The following is an 18,313-nucleotide window of genomic DNA, read 5'->3' as shown; positions in this document are numbered from 1 at the left end:
TCCATCAACAGAAGGCACTTAAGATATGATAGACAGTATAAGAATCTGATGAAAACAGTTTATGATCTGTATCACACCACAAATGTACTTAAAGTTCAGTAAGTGAACTTTAGTTATACAGGTCCCATCTATTTGACTCTCTTCAAAAGCAGAGAATACTAGACAATATTATAATCACAACAAAAAAGGCAGTCAAATCATCTCTGTAACTTCTTTCAATATTCAGTACCATCTTGAATGGAAAAAAAAAGTCAAATGGGAGTTTCCAGTGTACTTTCGGCAGGCCACGTGGAGGTTCTGGCCATTCTGTCATGTCAGTGAAGGTAACAACAGTTGTCAAAGGCACCAAGCTCGTGCTTAGGGACTGTAACAAAACGGAAAGTAGAAAGAATTCAGCATGCCTCATGCAAAACATGCATCTCCCAGGTAAGTTCTGTAATGGACTCTTGAAACAGCTTGTGCGCTCCACAAGCTTTTAAGGGACAAGACATAAAGCTACTGAACTTTTATAACTCCTACTTTACACTGAGCTTAAATTAAGGTTTTGACTCTTTAATATGAAGTGGTTTGTGATTGAAAAGAAAGTACCTTTCCTAGCTGTACAAATGACTGAGAACATTAATCAGCAAAGCCATAAAACCAACTTCCTCTACAGATCAGTTAAATACAAACTCTTGTTACTGTAGCCAAACCACTTCTAAAACTTGGTAGATCAACTCCTCAATATCAAAACCACTTGATACCTTGGTTCTTAAATAATCTGTGAATCCCATTTCATACTAGTGTATGATAGAAGGATTTGAAATCCCATACCTTTAGGGGTTGACACTGATAAAAGTACCGTACACCCAATATTTGAGCTTGTGGCTTGGACAGGAGACCCATCTTAGTCCACAATATCTGTACATCCAGGGTCACAGGAATCATGCAACAGGAACTGCAATTCTTAGTCTGAAAATAAAATGTAACCCAAACATTTCAATACAGTAATTTAAATGTTAAAAAGGACCATTATGATCAAAACCCAATACTTCAGGTAGCAAAGGTCTCAGTGATTGAGATTCTTATTTCAGGACTAACCCCATAACTTCTTGTCAGGTCAGCTGCCCATTTTAGAGCTGTATCCATCTCACTGTCATCTAATTTCCAGACAATTTATCTCTATCACCTGGATTTTGCCTTACATGATAATAGATGAATAATTATTAAAACAAAATTTGCCTCCCCAGCAAGCACTTGGATTGCAAGCTCTTAGCTTTAGTGTGGCAATATATAATATCACTAGAAACAACAACAACAAAAAAAAATCAGAAAAGATGGTAATGTAAGTATCAAATTAATGGGAGTAAACTGATTGTATTAATCTTACAACACAATCAGAAAACTAACTAGCACAGCACGAGATTAAGCATTAAACTCTTCTTGGCTATTTAAATACCATTACAAGGAACCAAGAGAGATTACATCTATCAGTTTTTTGTTGTTGTTTAGTAAATATCCTAACAATATGAACACTAATAAATATGAGTGTTTATGAGTATTAAGACTCCTGAAAGCCAGTGGATTACCACACAAATAAAACTAGTCTTGATGAACAAGCTGGTTCATTTTTTTTATTTTTTAACATTACTCACACATCTCAAACTAAAACAAAGACATGAAAAAGATATTCAGATTGTCTTCCTGCATTTATATTACCTGTACACTGCAGTTCTGGATCAGAATGGCCAACCACTCTTCTTCTTGGGTTGAACGAGCACTACCAATTATAGCAAGGTCCCCTGCTTGGTTCATCCCCTGAAAAGCCTTATATAACTTCAGCTGGATGTAACTGCAATTACTTTCTTCCATTTGAGTTAGCCTATAACGAGAAAAAAAGTAACAGCTTTATCTAAAGGGCTTTCCAAGACAGAAGCACATGGCATCAACAGCCTTCCTCAGCAACAAGTATTTCTTCTGTTCTTCTGATGAGTCAACGTTCAATCCTTTCTGCAAAGAAAAGGGTGAAGAACATGACAAGATAACACGAAGAATACTGACAGCTTTTTAGCCATCTTACCACCTCAGTGATGGTATACCTGACTTTTCACCAACAAAATAACAAACCAAATTAGAATAATCATTTTTTAAGGTTCTATTATAAACCACTTCTCAAATATAAACTTTATTCTTCTCTGCAACATGCTGCCAGACCAAAGCCTGAAGACTTCCTAGAAGATCATCTCTCACGTTCAAACTGTTCTAGAATCTCACCATCCCTCCGATAGTCTTAGGGTTAATGTGAAAGATCTGTATTAAAACCATGGGTGACCTTAAAGATGGACCTTGGCTCCATGGAAATGAGGGAAAACTACAGAAAAAGGTGCTAACTGACTCCATGCCTCCTAGATGTTTCAGGAAGGGTGACCACAGATCGTGTTCTTACCTGAGTTTGCAACCAATTCTCATATTGCTTCCAAATCGTACTGTATGTCTCAGAAACTGTGAGCAACTGCCATCACCTTCGCTCTGCAGAATGCTCATCTAACAATCTGCATGTCAAGAAGCAGATCACAAAGGACACTCAACTTGTATTTAACAATCTTCTTACTGCACATTCTTCCTTTGCACTGTCACAGGTCTACAATTCAGCTCTGACCAAACAGCTTATTGCTGGCTGCAAAGTCTTACTGAAGTATGCCCTCACAGACAAAGGTACAATTTCACAAGTCCAAGCAACATAGTAACATAAGTCAAGAAACCCAATGACAGATAACCATGACAGCAGAAAGGATACGTGCTGCACTGCACTACCATTTGCAATCAGTAGTGGTGCTCCAGTGATATAACCAGGGTTTCCACTTCTAGGCAGTGTATGAGAAAGCATCCTGGTCTACAAAGAGGCAAAGAAAAGAGACAAAGCAAGAAAGAATGTTACAAAAAGAGAGAAAAACATTAGTATTTATTAGATCTCTTCATCTCAGGAGATTACATTTGCATTCTCAGAAAAGTAGACTTAACTCATTTTTTTGAATGACTGAATATCTGAATATTATATGCTACTAAAGCCTCCGCTGTTTGATTTCAAATAGTCTTTTTTCACCTGACAAGTTAATACGTAGTCCAGAAGGTAAACAAAAACAAAACAAAAAAACCCCCAAACAAACAATCCAAACCGACTGGCTGTCATTATCCTGAAGCGCAGACTCTGCCAGGGCAGTTTTTGAGAGTCAGTTGCTCAGCATTCCTGTCTAAGGAAGCAAATATATAACTCTGGACAATTTTAAAGATGATCTGCAGAACAAACCTTGATTCTGAGAGACACCACCTCTAAACTGTTTTATGCAGACAGACTTTGAGAATCACAGAATCATAGGGGTTGGAAGGGACCTCCAGAGATCATTGAGTCCAACCCCCCTGCCAAAGCAGGATCCCTACACCAGGTCGCACAGGTAGGCGTCCAGGCGGGTCTTGAATATCTCCAGAGAAGGAGACTCCACCACCTCCCTGGGCAGCCTGTTCCAGTGCTCCGTCACCTCACCTAAAGAAGTTCTTGCGCACATTGGTGCGGAACTTCCTATGCTCCAGCTTCTGGCCATTTCCCCTTGTCCTGTCTCCGCACACTGCTGAAAACAGTCTGGCCTCGCCACTTTGCCCCCCACACCTTAGATATTTATAGACCTGGATCAGGTCCCCTCTCAGTCTTCTCTTCTCAAGGCTAAACAGACCCAGATCACTTAGCCTTTCTTCATAGGGGAGATGCTCCAGGCCCTTCACCATCTTTGTGGCTCTCCGCTGGACTCTTTCCAAGAGATTCCTGTCTTTTTTGTACTGAGGAGCCCAGAACTGGACACAGTACTCCAGATGAGGCCTTACCAGGGCAGAGTAGAGGGGGAGGATCACCTCCCTCAACCTGCTGGCCACGCTCTTTTTAATGCACCCCAGAATGCCATTGGCCTTTTTGGCCACAAGGGCACACTGCTGGCTCATGGCCAACCTGTTGTCCACCAGGACACCCAGGTCCCTGTCCGCAGAGCTCCTCTCCAGCAGGTCATCCCCCAGCCTGTACCGGTGCATGCAATTATTCCTCCCTAGGTGCAAGACTCTACACTTGCTTTTGTTAAACCTCATCTGGTTCCTTACTGCCCAGCTCTCCAGCCTGTCCAGGTCTCGCTGAATGGCAGCACAGCCTTCGGGCGTGTCAGCCAATCCTCCCAACTTCGTATCATCAGCAAACTTGCTGAGGGTGGCCACTATCCCCTCATCAAGGTCATTGATGAAGATGTTGAACAGGACCGGACCCAGCACCGACCCCTGGGGAACACCGCTGGTTACAGGTCTCCAACCAGACTCTGCACCGCCAATGACAACCCTCTGTGCTCTGCCCTTTTCAGCATGGTTGCACTGCACACTAACTCACTCCTGTGGGTCACCATTTATCCAACTCTGCATTGTCTCTATAGGAGAAAGTTTATAAACTTCAAAACACATTACTGTCTCCCAGCAGTCCATCCCCTCCAAAGTAAATCTCATTCCCACTGCACAAAGTTCAGTACTCGGAATAAACTTACCAACTTTGTTCACAAACACTGACCATCTCAGATACAGTATTAGCTCCAACCTTTTCCTTTCTGATACTGTGCTGATGACCCTGACCCTCTCTCTCTCCTCTTCTGCCCACCAAAAACAACCAATGCAAGTAACTTAATATAAACCAACCAAAACCAAACTAATCCAACCCAGCCAGATCAAACTAATCAGTCCCTTCAAAGTTGCTTACTTAAACCGAGTCTGTTCTACTTGTATAATTTACTTAAGAGCAGAGGCATCTCTTACTGCTTTTGACAGATGGTGTTATCATACTACTACTATCATACTACTGCTCTATTCTCACCTCTTCTGTACAGAATTGGGTCAAAAGTCACAGAACACAAACTTAACAGCCTAGGAAAGACTGGGACACTGACCCAAAAACGCAAAGTGAAGTGCTGCTGCAGTGAGAATCCAGAGCTCCCAGAGATGCTCGTCACTTTGAACTGGACAGACACACTCTGAATCCCATGGGTACCATTAAATTCTATCTCATAGATCACCTGAAAGTCCAATCCAGAGAAGAATCAGAGACACGGTAATAGGGTAACAACTTGAAGTTAGCATTGAGACTAAGATAAAAAGGTCAAGATACTTCAGAAACAGCATTGTTACACGTATTATCTTCCATGTAGGGAGCTCCAGGTGGTCCAACTGGGCTGATCCTTACCTGGAGAGTAAAGATATTAATGAATAACAGCTGTTTAAAAAGAGCACATCTTACTCCTTCCCACTGCTTTTCCAACCAAGATTTACCTTCCTGCTGTAGCTGTGATTTGGGAACACACCACTCTGTTCCAGATGCCATTTTGATTTTTTGTCACATCCCTGACTCCAATGCCATCTGTGCTCAATCATTTAAAAGCACATGTTGCCTTATACCCCTGTATTTTTGTCTGTAACATGACGCTTTCTTACAAGGAGTCTTACTTCGGACACCAAATATTCCCTCTCTTCTCAAGTTCTCAAGCCATGAGCATTATTACGAATGTCTACTATTCCCAATACTTAATTTCAGAAGCAGAAGTTACTTTCACTGGCAAAAAAGACTGACCTTCATGGACTCTGCAATGGTGTCATTGATCGGAACCTAGGGAAAATAAACAAGCCAAAAAATAGCACCAAAAACCAACAGATTTTCTGAGTTTGTAAGTAAAATCACAAGACAAACAAAATACATCCTAGGTATTTCAGTGACAAAAGTCACTTGGCTTATTTAAGGTGTGTAAAACTTGTCATCCATAGATAAAAATTACAGATATACTATTTAAAAAATGTATTTTTAGAAAAACAGAAGACAGCATTTATTCCTGGCCCTGTCAACAAACTGAAAGTATTACTAGCATCTTCTATCTGTTCCTGGAGTATAGATGTACCTATTCTAGCATCTACTTGAGGAAAAATTAAGTTTTGCTGTCAGTAATCAAGTAAGCACAGAAACATAAATAACATTTGGTCAGTGGAATACTCTCTTACTACAGTTATGTCAATTTAGAAGAATGTTTCCAGTTAAAGGGTAAGCAGAGCCATTAACTTTAAATAAGGTGCTAATATTGACACGCTATATTGCTGTATCATCTTAGCGTAACAGAGAAACCGGTGAGAAGAAATGAATAATGAAATATTAAGTGATCCCTTGGTAAAACTCACATGATGAACACAAAAATAAACTAGTAATTAGACATTATTTTCAGGATTGATAAAGTATTAATTGATATGAAATTCAATTTTAGAATATATTTCATATATTCTACAGCAGATGTTAATAGACACCAAATATAGTGTCTATATTTGACACTATAGAAACGAGTCAGCAGTGTGCCCTTCTCACTAAGAACGCTAATTGTATTCCTGGCAGCATTAAGCAAAGCATCACCAGCAGGTGAAGAGAGGTTGCATCTACATTACAGGGTCCCAGAACAAGAGAAACCTGGGCATACTGAAAAGAGGCCAATGGAAGGGCACCAAGATGGTCAAGGAACAGGAGCTCCTCTCCTGTGAGGAGAAGCTGAGAGAGCACAAACTGGAATACAGGAGGTTTTATCTGATCATGAGGAAGCACTTCCATCCTGTGTTGATGATGGAGCACTGCCAGAGGTTGTCCAGAGAGCTTGTGGACTCTCCCCCTTGGTGATATTCCAAAGCTACCAGGACATAGTTCTGAGCCCCCTGCTCTAGGTGTCTCTGATGGAACATGAGACTGGACCAGATGGACCAGAGGTCCCTTTGACCATCTTGTTATTCTTTCTAATGTTTCTCACGATGCTGAGTTGTGAACTGCTTTAGTATTTATAGGTGCAGATTTCCTAAGGTGACTTTTAGAAAGCTGTCTGTAAACAGAGAAACGGATTTTGATAAAGCACAGAAAGACCAAAGTCAAGATGTTTGCCAGTTCTCTGATGTCTCTTTTTTGACTAATCTGATAGAGCAGACTCCTGTATCAAGCTTAGACTGGAAAACTGCAGAAGGAGGAGATATTTGAGTGTTTTATTTGGGAATTACTGGATGTATAGAGGAACAGATACAAACTATAACACAAGAGATCCCACCTAAACATCAAGAAGCACCTCTTTCCTGTGACACAGCACTGGTACAAGTTGCCCATGGAGCGTCCTGGACAACCTGCTTTAGGTCTCCCTGCTTGAGCTACAGATTAGAAGAGACGACCTACAGAGGTCCCTTCCAACTTCAACCATTCTGTGATTCTCTGAAATCAAGCTTATATGACAACTGGCATTAGACAGGAGTTTACAGAAAACATACTGTAACAAAAAAAAAAAAAAAAACCTTAGTTATTTCCTGAGAACATGCTTTAACATGCTTTACTTTGTTGATCAAGTTGATGGAAGAGAAGGAAAAATATTTTTAACGGTCTATTTAAAATTTAAGTGTTGTACTTAAACCATAAAATATGAAATATCAATGAAATAGCTGTTATATGTACTAAGTACTTTCTAATAACTGAAGTTTATTGGAAAACACATTTAAGTGATGATTTATCACTGATCGGGGACATTTTCAACAGGATTTCTAGCAAGAAGGGCACGATCAGAAGATCAAGGGATACTACACACCAAGTAACCTTTTCCAAGTTACATGAGATGGATGACAGTGCTAAGTCAAGCAAACACGGCATTGAAAAAGAGGAAAAAAATAAGACACACCTTTAGTACTGCAAAGTCACGGTAGTAGGAAGCAGCATTTAGAGCAGGGTCACTGACACAGCTCCTGCTCAGGTTTGTGAAAATGCGAGTACAGCTTGTGCTTTCACTTTCCAGGAAGCCTGGAAGTTAAGAGTTAAGAGATGACATCAAATAAGAGAAAACAGAAGCACATAAACCTCAGAAATGCCTTTTCTTTTACTAACCAGCTGGATTTCCATCTACACAAAGTCCACTGACTCCCATTTTTACGGGCTGTCTAAGAACACTCAGTATAGATAACGAATCAAAGTAGATTAGGATTGGATCACCAGCCTGAAAAGACAATTTGGAAACATTACTGTGAAATGGTAAGACCAAGTTCAAGGTGATGACATCAAGGCAAAGAGGCAAACCTGAACTTCTCTTTTGCACACAGTCAGTTTTGTTTAAAGGGTTGTACAAACTTTTAAATACAAGAACACTAATTAGAAACATTTTACACAGTAAGGAAAAGAACTGAAAAATAATATGGTTTAAAAGGTAGAAAAATACAAAGGATCTTTGAATTTGTTCTCATTAGGTCTCATTACAGACAGCTACAGCAAAGGTATACCTGCAAAACAGTTGGTACTTTCATTCAACTCACTCGGTAAAATGCAGAGAATGATGGCTGGACTTGTGACTGCGCTAAGAAAGAGTGCCTGCCATACTTCCTCAAGAGCTTCAGAAAATCAGATTCTTTGATATGCCTTGGCTGTTGGAAATAGTTCAATTTTGCTAAAGGTTGGAAAAAAAAATAATAATCCACCAACATTCAAATTACTAGAAAAGAATTCTAAGGAAAAGTAAACATGCCAATATTTTAAAAGCAACAATTTCATTAATTTTTAGCTATATAGTTATAAGCTAGATAGTGATATATATTAATTGCTAACAGGGTGCTCTACTCACAAAAGAAATTACTTCTGACAGGTTCTTGGTGATACCAAGCAAAGTATTCACAGGTAGGCCAACAGTCACATACAGAAAGAAGAGATGAACTCACCCAACTGGTGAAGGAGATCACTGGCTATACAGCACTCCTTCCCAGGAAGCAGCCTAGGTCCAAGAAATGTTCTTCCTTCAGTAGCTAGCCATTATATGAGCCAGGGTGGCTCCACCCTGGGTCCACCCCTTCTGGTCTCTTGGGAAGCACAGCTGCAAACAACTTGCCTGTGCTCCCAAGGCCAGGTACACCACTTCAGGTGCTCAATCACCAGTTAATGCTGTAACCCAACAGTTTCCCTACACAGGGTAATACCAGCTATGAACAAGATGACATAATGAGTAGTAATTTGTAATGTTTCATGAAAAACGTGTTAATATATGAATGTGATCTAGTGAAATAACAAAAATTATTTAAGACAACTGTCTTAATATGTGCTCTCCGTTTTGTAAAGTGTCCAAGTTACACTCATCTGACATTTTAATATCAAAACCCTATTAGTATGTGAAATCAGTAAAAATAACATTAAATCGATTAAAAACAATGTTGAATAAACCTTAAAGTATAAACAGTAAATAGACATCCTTAAAAGACAAACTCCTACTCGTATCTCAGAGTGATATCTTCCTTGCCCATTGATATTCAGAACTGTTACAATGCTATATTACATTATTATGCTAAAACACTAAGTCTCTAAATGGCAAATGATTAATGATACAACATATAGACTTGTTCAAACAGTAAGCTTCTTAATGCATGCAAATAAAACATCTTTCATAAACGCTTAAGATTCCAAATCACAAATACCCACAACAGGTAGTTTAGTACCAAAAAGGACTTAGGTATTCAGTTGATTTAAGAACAAAAAAAATTAAAGGAAATTAAGCTCTCTGTGCAATTCTGCTGTTCAAGGGCCAAGTAGATAATCTTTAAACAGACAAAGCATCAAACAGAAATAAAAGCTCTTACATCTGACAAAAAGCATTAGTAAAACAACTGCTTTTTTTTTGGGGGGGGGAGTGGGGGGGAGGAGTGGGGGAGGCAAGGAGACAGACATAAGATATCATAGAAGGCTGGAAAGACCACAAAGATGATCATAAACCCACGCTTGTGACCACACTAGACCATGTAAGTCAGTGCAGCATCTACCCTTTTCTTGAAAACCTCCAGGGATGGTGACTCCACCACCTCCCTGGGCAGCCTGTTCTAATGCATCACCACTCTTTTGGAAAATAAAGTTTTCCTTACAACCAACTCAAACCTCCCCTGGCACAACTTGAAGCTATTACATGTCATCCTATTGCTGTTACCTGGGAAAAGAGGCTGACCCTTACCTCGCTACCTCCTTCTAGGGAGTTGTAGAGAGTGATAAAGTGTGCCTCCTCTTCCCTAGACTACACAGTCCCAGTTTCCTCAGCTATTCCTCATAAGATCTGTTCACAGTTCCATTGCCCTTCTCTGGACATGATCCAGGGCCTCAATGCCTTTTTCTAGTGAGGGGCCAAGAACTGAATAAAGCACTCAAGATGACAAAGGGACAATCCCCTTCCTGCTGACTGCACTATTTCTAATGCAAGCCAGGATTCCATCGACCTTTTTGGCCACTGGAGCATGGTGCTGGCTCACATTCAGCCTACTGTCAACTAGCACCCCAAGATCCTTTTTCTCCACACAGCTTTCCAGCCACCCTGCCCAAGCCTGTAGCAATGCACGTTGTGACTGAAGTGCAACACCTGGCACTTGGTCTTGTTAAAGCTCATATAACTGGACTCAACCCATCAGTTCAGCCTATCCAGATCCCTCTGTAGGGTCTCCCTACTCTCAAACAGATCGACTTGGTGTTATCTGCACATTTACTCAAAGTGCACTCAATCCTCTTGTCCAGATAATCAATAAAGATATTAAACAAGGCAGCCCCAATACTGACCCCCTGGTGAACACCACACTAGTGACTGGTCGCTATCTAGATTTAACTCTATTCACTACCACTCTCCAAGTCTGGCCATCTAGCCAGTTTTTTACTCAGCAAAGAGCACACCTGCCCAAAGGCCCAAGGAATAGTAAGTTCCATATAAGTTTTACAAAAATAGGTAACTAGAACAGCTGTCTTACCACTTGCTTGCCTAGCAACCACCACAAAGCTATTCACTCACCACCTCCTGCAGTGGGATGGAGGAGAGAATCAGAAGATAGAACTGTGAGAAATTTAGAACTCATTAGCTGAGATAAATAATTAGCCAAATATATTTATCTGGCTAACTCCTCCCGCAGTTTTACTGTTCAGCATGTCGCAACATGGTATGGAATGTCCCTTCAGTTTGTTTGGGTCAGCTGTCTTCAGTTTCTAGTACACTCCCAGCTTCTAATGCTGGATAGCAAGGCAACATAAAAAGCCAAGACTCAAGGTAGATAGTGTTAACCAACAACTGAAATACTAGCATGTTATTAACATTATTTTCACTTTATATCCAAACACAGCACCTTATCAGCCACTAGCAAGAAAATTAGCTGTATCGCAGCTGAAAACAAGACAGCACCAGTCTCTTCTTCAAAAGCTAGATCAAGCCTGACTGCTTAACTTAGCAGACATACGATCATTAGACATGAAGCACAAGGTCAGGATGAATCGTCGGGTACATGGTGAGCAGTCACACTGTCCTCTTTACCATCATATTAAGACAAATGTGAAACTCTACCCAGCAAAAAGGAGCACTGAGAAAAACTGCAAAAGCAAGAAAAATGGGTCCCAGCAAAGAAGAAAGTATGAAAATAACCCCAAGAAAAAAGTAATGCAAGACATGATCAGAAATCACCTTCTGAAAAGCGTAACAGGAGTACATTTTGAATGTCAACATTTAGTTTCTGCTATGAGGGTAGCAAACTAAGGTATCTCAAACACAGGAGTGACTGAAACAGGCTCTTTTACATTTAGTCAGAGAGACTTTATCCTTAAAAAGAGCAAAATTATTATTTTTTGTCTTTGGTGATGGAATCATGATTCCCTATGGTCTTACAGGAACTACAGCAGCCAAAATAGTAATTAATAACAACTGTAACACAAGTTTCAGGTCCCTTATGCAGGGGCTATATTAGAATTAGCTTAATAGAAAGAAAAGTTACTTACGGTTCTCCAGCTGCACACAGAACAAATCAGGTCCATCAGAGACAGCAATGGTATCAGTATGGTAAGGAATATTAGCTCTGAATATGAATGATTTTTCCACACATACTTGATTCACAGACCTGCAAACAAACCATGACAGCCCCCCACACACACACCAAGAAGTCAATTAAATAGTATTTTCTTGCAATATTTCACTTTTAACCTTACTAAATACCAACAGTATTACCATTAACCTGCTTATACAAGTTACTGTACAATTTGCATTGGCAGACAATTTCAGAAGGCCACCTCCCCCACTGCAGTAACTGTGGATACACTCAATCTGTACACTTAGAAATCATTCCGACACTCCTTGAACAATAAACGGTTAAGAAATTCAGCATCCACATATTACAGCTCCTCCAGGTTCTTTCCCAACTACAACCCACGATGATGGGGTTCTCCCACAGCTCTTTACATCCAAGTAGCTGAAACTTCCTTCCTCTGACAGCATCCCTTATTGCTTTTCCAGTTCCAATCGAATATGAATCCTTTTTTCCTAAGATCCCCCACTTTCCACCAAAAGCCATACAGCGAGGTGCCTTAGTTCTACGCAGGCCGTTAGATACCGGCCGCCAAGAGCAAAAAAGCTTTTGTGACCCGCCGCGGAATCGAGTCGCTTCCCGTGATGCGGCGACGGCGCTGCACTGCGGCTCCCGGGAGCTCCGCCGCCCGGCCCGACACTCTGCCCCCGCCCACCTGCTGCCGACGAGGCGGTACGAACTACCGGCGGCAGGCGGGCGGCCGGGTAAACCTCTGGCAGCGAGGAGGGAGCTCCGGGCGCCGCCGCGGGCCGCGCGGGCAGCAGAGGCTCGACGCGGAGCCGCCGACTCGCGCAAATTCCCGGCGGTGAGCTCAGCCGCGGCCCCTGGCCCGCCGCTCTCAGCCACCGCCGCCAGCAGCAGGGCGAGCAGCGCCTCCCGCGCCCCACTCATGTCGTCGCCAAGAAACGCGCCCCCCCGCTTCCGGCCCGGCGCTACCGCCGCCTGCTCCAGCTTCCGGCCTGCCGGTTCCGGCGTGCCCTACGGCAGGGCTGGCGCGTCCGACTCCGCGCCTTCTTGGCTGCGCGGCGTTTGCTCTGCGCAGGTCGGCGGTGCTCGGCGGGAGGGCTGGGAGCCGCGCGCGGCGCCCGTCCGGAAGTCAGAAAGATGGTGCCGTGCAGCCCGGCCCAGGTGAGCCTGAGCGGCGGCGTCTCCCGACTCTGCGGCAGACTCCTCAGCTGGGACAGACGTGGTGCAAGGCGCTCGGCCTCGTCGCCTGGAAGCCCCGGTGACTCAGTCTCCACTTCTCTCTCTTTTTTTTCCCCGATACGTGAGAATTGGCAATAAAATAATACTATCGGTTGGAGTCAGATTTTAAACTTGTTGTTTTCACTGGATTCAGAATTTGCCATGCAGAAGCGTATGATCTATCTCATTTGTGCAAAACTGGAAAAAAACCTTGACAACAGCTGCAGTAAAATCATACGAGCGTAGAACATCTCTTATGGGAAGGGACCCACAAGGGTCATCGAGTCCCAACTCCTGGCACCACCCAAGCTCAAGCCCTGTGTCCGAGAATGGTATCAAAACGCTCCTTGAGCGCCAGCAGCTCAGGGCTGTGCCCACTGCCCTGGGGAGCCTGTGCCAAAGGTTCTCTGGAGCAGAACCTTTCCCTAACACTCACCTGAACCCCACCCCCTGGAAGCAGCTCCATGCTCTTCCCCAGAGTCCTGCTGTCACCAGAGAACAGAGCTCAGTGCCAGCCCCTCCAGTCCTCTGTCCTGGAACTACAGGCTATCACAAGGCCTCCTTTCATCCTCCTTCAGGCTGAACAAACAGATCTCAGTTGCTCCTCATACATCTTGCCATCTAGACTCTTCACCATCCTCATAGCTTGCCTTTGCACACATTCTAGTAGTTTCATGGCCTGCCTATATTGTGGTGCCCAAAACTTAACAAGTTCTCAAGGTGAAGCTGCGCATGCAGAGCAAAGTGGGACAACATCTTCACTTACCTGGCTGGCAGTGTTGAGCCTGGGTCACCCCAGGTACTGTTGGCCCTTTTGGCTACCAGGCACACTGCTGTCTCATCAACTTGCCATCAATCAGAACCCCAAATAGTGAAGTCCAGAAATCTTTCAGTGCTTCAAAAATGACTGTTGTCCTTTCATAGTAATTTAGTATAAAAAAAGACAAGACTGCAAAGGTTAGAAAGAACACTAATATCCTGGTACAGTGGGCATATTCAGTAGTTTGAGTACTAAACTAATGGAAATAATATGTTAAGGTGTTTTTCTCCAAAAATATTTCCTTTTATATTTGATACTTAATCCCTAACTACATTGCAACAACTTCTGTCAGAAAGATGAATGAGCATGACCAAGAATTTCTTTGCAGTTTGACAGCACTACTTTATCATTGGTAAAGAGTAATGGCCTTATTCACAAAACATCGGATCTGTAAGCTTTACTTGTTTGGAAATGCTAATCAGAATCTGGGATGAAATCCCTACAAACATGCAATGCATGCTGGTTAAGTACAATAGAATTGAATAGCATACATATATACATAATATCTGATTGGAATTTCTGAAGTACTAGAAAAATAATAAATTAGGCCTATGGAGTGTAGTCATAAGGAAATGGCCTAGAGTATTAGGAGAATATTTTCTGTATTTTGCTAAATACCAATTTTTATTTCAGTAAAATCCTTAATAGTAGTAGAACTAAGGACATAAAGTGATAAGCCGTACTTTTGTTTGGTGCAGTGGATATTCATGCAGTGACACCAAAAGACATCTAATTCATTGCTTCAGGAATTAGTACCAGAAGTGATAACTTCTCTTCATGTGTTTCTAGCAGTTCGCAGTGACATGATTGAATTTTCTGATGTACAAAAGTAAAGAGTCACTTCAGGAAAAAATATACAGTAGAATTAGGAATGAAGAAAAAAAGAGCATAAGCAAACTAATGTATTTTACATATCTTTGTAAATTTACAGTAGTGGCTTAACTAAGGAGAATAAGAAAATGCATCTTACATAGACAAAGTATTTTTTTATCCCAGGTAAAAAAATTTTGGAAAAATCTCTTAAAGACAGGACATGTGAATGGAGCTAAGCAACAAACAAACCAACCAAAAACCAACAGTATTAAGAAATAACATTATAGAAAATTTCTATTTCAGATCCTAATTTGAGTGTGCATCTAATAGCTTAATATTTCTGGTGTTTCTCAAATTGTGAGAGAAAGTTTAAGAATGAAAAATGAGTTTAAACATTAAAAGAATCCACTTTCAGTTAAATTTACTGCAAGATGTCTAAAGAGCCTCAGCATATATGAAGCTAAATGTGTCTTAAGTTTCCCTCTGTGATCACACATGAATGTTTTCAGCAATTTTAAAGCATTTGCCGAAGTGCAGTAGTTTTCACTCTAGAATTTTAGAGTTAACCTACCCAGCTCCAAGAAATGGCACATGATGAATAGTTTAGGTTTTATTCACAAGAATAGACGGAAACACTTCAATTTATAGTGCAGTTACTTCATCATCAGGTGAGAATTAGAAGTCAACCACTATTCAAGTGGACTCTCAAATCATGCGATAGACTGGGAGAGGAAAAAGACAAAAATAGAGAGATTCTTAGATGCGTTCTGTGCTCATGGAATGACGACGGTGTCATATTTCAAACAGACTGTGCAGAGGTCTGGGTAAAACGTCATCTTTGCTGAAGTGAAGATTCAAGACTGAAAAAAATTGTGAGACCATCTCATAGCAAACTAACTGGACTGACAATAGCAAGTTTGTTTGTTTTTTCACCCCATAGAGTGAGTCAGCAGATGATGGCAATGAAAGCCAAATAAATCTTTTGAGTATGTGGCTCAACAGTTAGAAAGAGAGGTGTGTTTGTGTTGTAGAAACCTAAGATGTTGGACTCCCAAGATGCTCCTTGCCTTCAGTTGATTTAAAAAAACTAAACTATAGCATAATCATAAAAAGTGTCATTCTGAAGGTTATTGTTCTTTAACACTGAATATGCAATAAATGGACCAAAAATCCTACCTGCAATACAAAAACTTCATGAAAACTGTTGATTTCATCCGATACTGTGTAGGAGGAGTAACCCCTAGCAACCGTAGGGGAAACAGCCATGATGAAATACTGATTTGATTCTGTTAAATCATTCATACAAATAGCACATTCAGAAAGACAAGTCCTAGTAATAATATTGTATAAATAATCTTGATAAATTTGCATTTGGAAGGAGCATTCTAGAGAATGCTCACAAATATTTGACTGTGAGCTTTTAAAAATTAAAATGCATTTTTCCACAACGTGGAGGAAAAATTCCTGCTACCTAATGAGCAAAGCATAAATTAAATGAGAGACAGCTCGTGGTGTATGAGCTCTTGACAAGAAAGACATTGGCACAAGCCCAAACAACAAGAATAAAAGCTTCTGAAAATATTTCATCTACATGGCACCACATCATTCCCTTATGCAGTATCCATTCATACAAGAAATATTAAAAGGATAGTGCTATTCCATGTATCAAAGGCTTTAAAATAACTTTCTGAATTATGTCTCAGCAACATAACAAATCACATTATCAATTAGCTCTTATAACAGAAATGACATTCTGTAATATATTTCAGCATGAAAAGAATTGCTTAGCTAAAATTTATGTAATCTAAAAAAATGTGAGGAGAAAAAAATCATGTTAAATTTATTGATAATATTTCAGCACAGGAACATAATTTAGGTAGTAGGTGACTGTCCAAGAAGAATAACAGGAGTATGTAGCTCTAAATGCAGAGAAGAACAGCAACAGGTTTACTAGAAACTGATAAACAAAAAGTTCTGACATCAGTCCACAGTGTTTGTGGTCTAGAATTAAACTGCCTGCAGCAATCAATCAAAGAACTCTCGTTACACAAGCTACTATGTCCAAAGCTATCATAGCTGGAGCTCTGCTCTCTTTGCAGAGAGATGTGGTAGAACAGATCCCAAAATGTAGTAGTTCATGGCTATGGGTATTTGTAACCAGGAAAATTACAGTAGGTTTGGGAATGCTGGGAAACATCATAGAATCTTTTGAGTTGGAAGCAAGCTCTGAAGGCCATCTAACCCAACCTCCTAGCAGCAAACAGGGACACCACAGCTAGATCAGGTTGCCCAGGGCCTTATCCAGCTTCACCTTGAAAGTCTCTGGGGACAGGACATCAACCACATCACTGGGTAACCTGTTCCAGTGCCTCACCCACCCTCACTGTAAAAGACTTTCCTTATATCTAACCTGAATCTATCTTCTTCATACTTAATACCATTTCCCCTTGTTTGGTCACAACAGACCCTGCTACAGAGACTGTCCCCTTCTCTTCTGGAGCTCCACTTTAGTTACTGATAGGCCATTCTCAGGTCATCTCACAGCCTTCTTTCTCTCCCCCAGGCTGAAGAGCCCTAGCACTCAGCCTGTCCTAGGCACAGCATTCCATTCTGGGGATCATTTTTGTGGCCCTCCTCTAGACATGCTCCTGCAGATTTTTATCTCTACTGTTTTGAGGACTCCTCATCTGGACACAGTACTCCAGGTGAGGCCCCACCATTACAGAGCATAGGGACGGGATTGCCTCCCTTAACTTGCTGACCATACTTCTTTTGACGTAGCCCAGGATACAGCTAGCTTTAGGGCTGCAAGGGCACAGTGTTGGCTCATGTCCAGCTTGCCATCCACCAGTACCCCCAGGTCTTTTTGGGCAAGGCTATACTTTATCTTTTAATCTCCCAGTTTGTATTGGTAGTGAGGGTTGCCTCAACCCAGGTGCAACATCTTGCACTTAAACATGGTGAACCTTATGAGATCTGCCTGTATCTACTGCTCAAGCCTGTCTGGGGCCCTCTGGATAGCATCCCAACGCTCTGATGTGTCAAATACATGCCACAGCTTAGTATCATCAACAAACTTCCTGAGGATGTATTTGACCCCACTGTCACTGGTGAAGATATTAAAGGGTATTGGCCCCAGCCAACCCCTAAGGAACACCACTCATCATCCACCTAGTAACAATTGGTCAGATCAATATGACAGGAAAAATGTTTCATCAGAGATAATAATGACAAAAGATCAGCACAAAAGAAAAGAAAAGTGAAATAAAGGAAGGGAAGATTACTTACCTGTATAAGAAAATTCCAAGCTCACAGGGGAAAGCACCCACAGGAAGAGAGCTCCAGAAAGAAACCCTTCCCCAGTGGCAGTCAGCCCTTAAGTGAGGTCTAAGAGAGGTGCAGGCAGGCTCCACCCCTTCTGGCCACACAGCTGAATTGCCTTCAGCTGAGCTCTCAGAGCTGACCTGGTCTTTTCCCCAAATGCTCAAGCAGTAGTTCAGGCCATGGCTCAACAGTTTCCATACACATCTCCATCCAGACTTTGAGCCATTGACTATTGCTCTCTGGACTCAATCCTGCAGCCAGTTCTTT

General features: G+C 41.5%; 1 protein-coding gene across 11 annotated transcripts; it reads right to left on the bottom strand.

Moving 5' to 3' along the window:
• Positions 1 to 38: 38 nt before the first annotated feature.
• Positions 39 to 18,028, bottom strand: TCTN3 (tectonic family member 3). 11 transcript variants are annotated; one of them, XM_090145719.1, is made up of 13 exons: positions 18,011 to 18,028; positions 11,822 to 11,940; positions 8,359 to 8,489; positions 7,937 to 8,045; positions 7,734 to 7,852; positions 5,624 to 5,659; positions 5,165 to 5,239; positions 4,947 to 5,072; positions 2,777 to 2,872; positions 2,426 to 2,523; positions 1,699 to 1,861; positions 814 to 951; positions 39 to 364 (listed from the first exon to the last, which is right to left on the bottom strand). In XM_090145719.1, exons 4-13 carry the CDS (start codon positions 7,974 to 7,976, stop codon positions 143 to 145), a joined length of 1,113 nt encoding a protein of 370 aa, XP_090001845.1. In that variant the 5' UTR covers positions 7,977 to 8,045; positions 8,359 to 8,489; positions 11,822 to 11,940; positions 18,011 to 18,028; the 3' UTR covers positions 39 to 142. The 11 variants fall into 11 exon arrangements, with proteins under 11 accessions (XP_090001845.1, XP_090001843.1, XP_031453140.2 ...); XM_090145717.1 differs by lacking the exon at positions 18,011 to 18,028 and adding an exon at positions 13,856 to 13,946 and having other exon boundaries at positions 8,359 to 8,466; XM_031597280.2 differs by lacking the exon at positions 18,011 to 18,028 and adding an exon at positions 12,560 to 13,224.
• Positions 18,029 to 18,313: the final 285 nt, after the last annotated feature.

This window comes from Phasianus colchicus, chromosome 8, assembly GCF_987193195.1.
Source record: "Phasianus colchicus chromosome 8, bPhaCol1.hap1.1, whole genome shotgun sequence".
NCBI classification, from domain to species: Eukaryota; Metazoa; Chordata; class Aves; order Galliformes; family Phasianidae; genus Phasianus; species Phasianus colchicus.
This window is presented reverse-complemented; position numbering and strand designations above follow the sequence as displayed.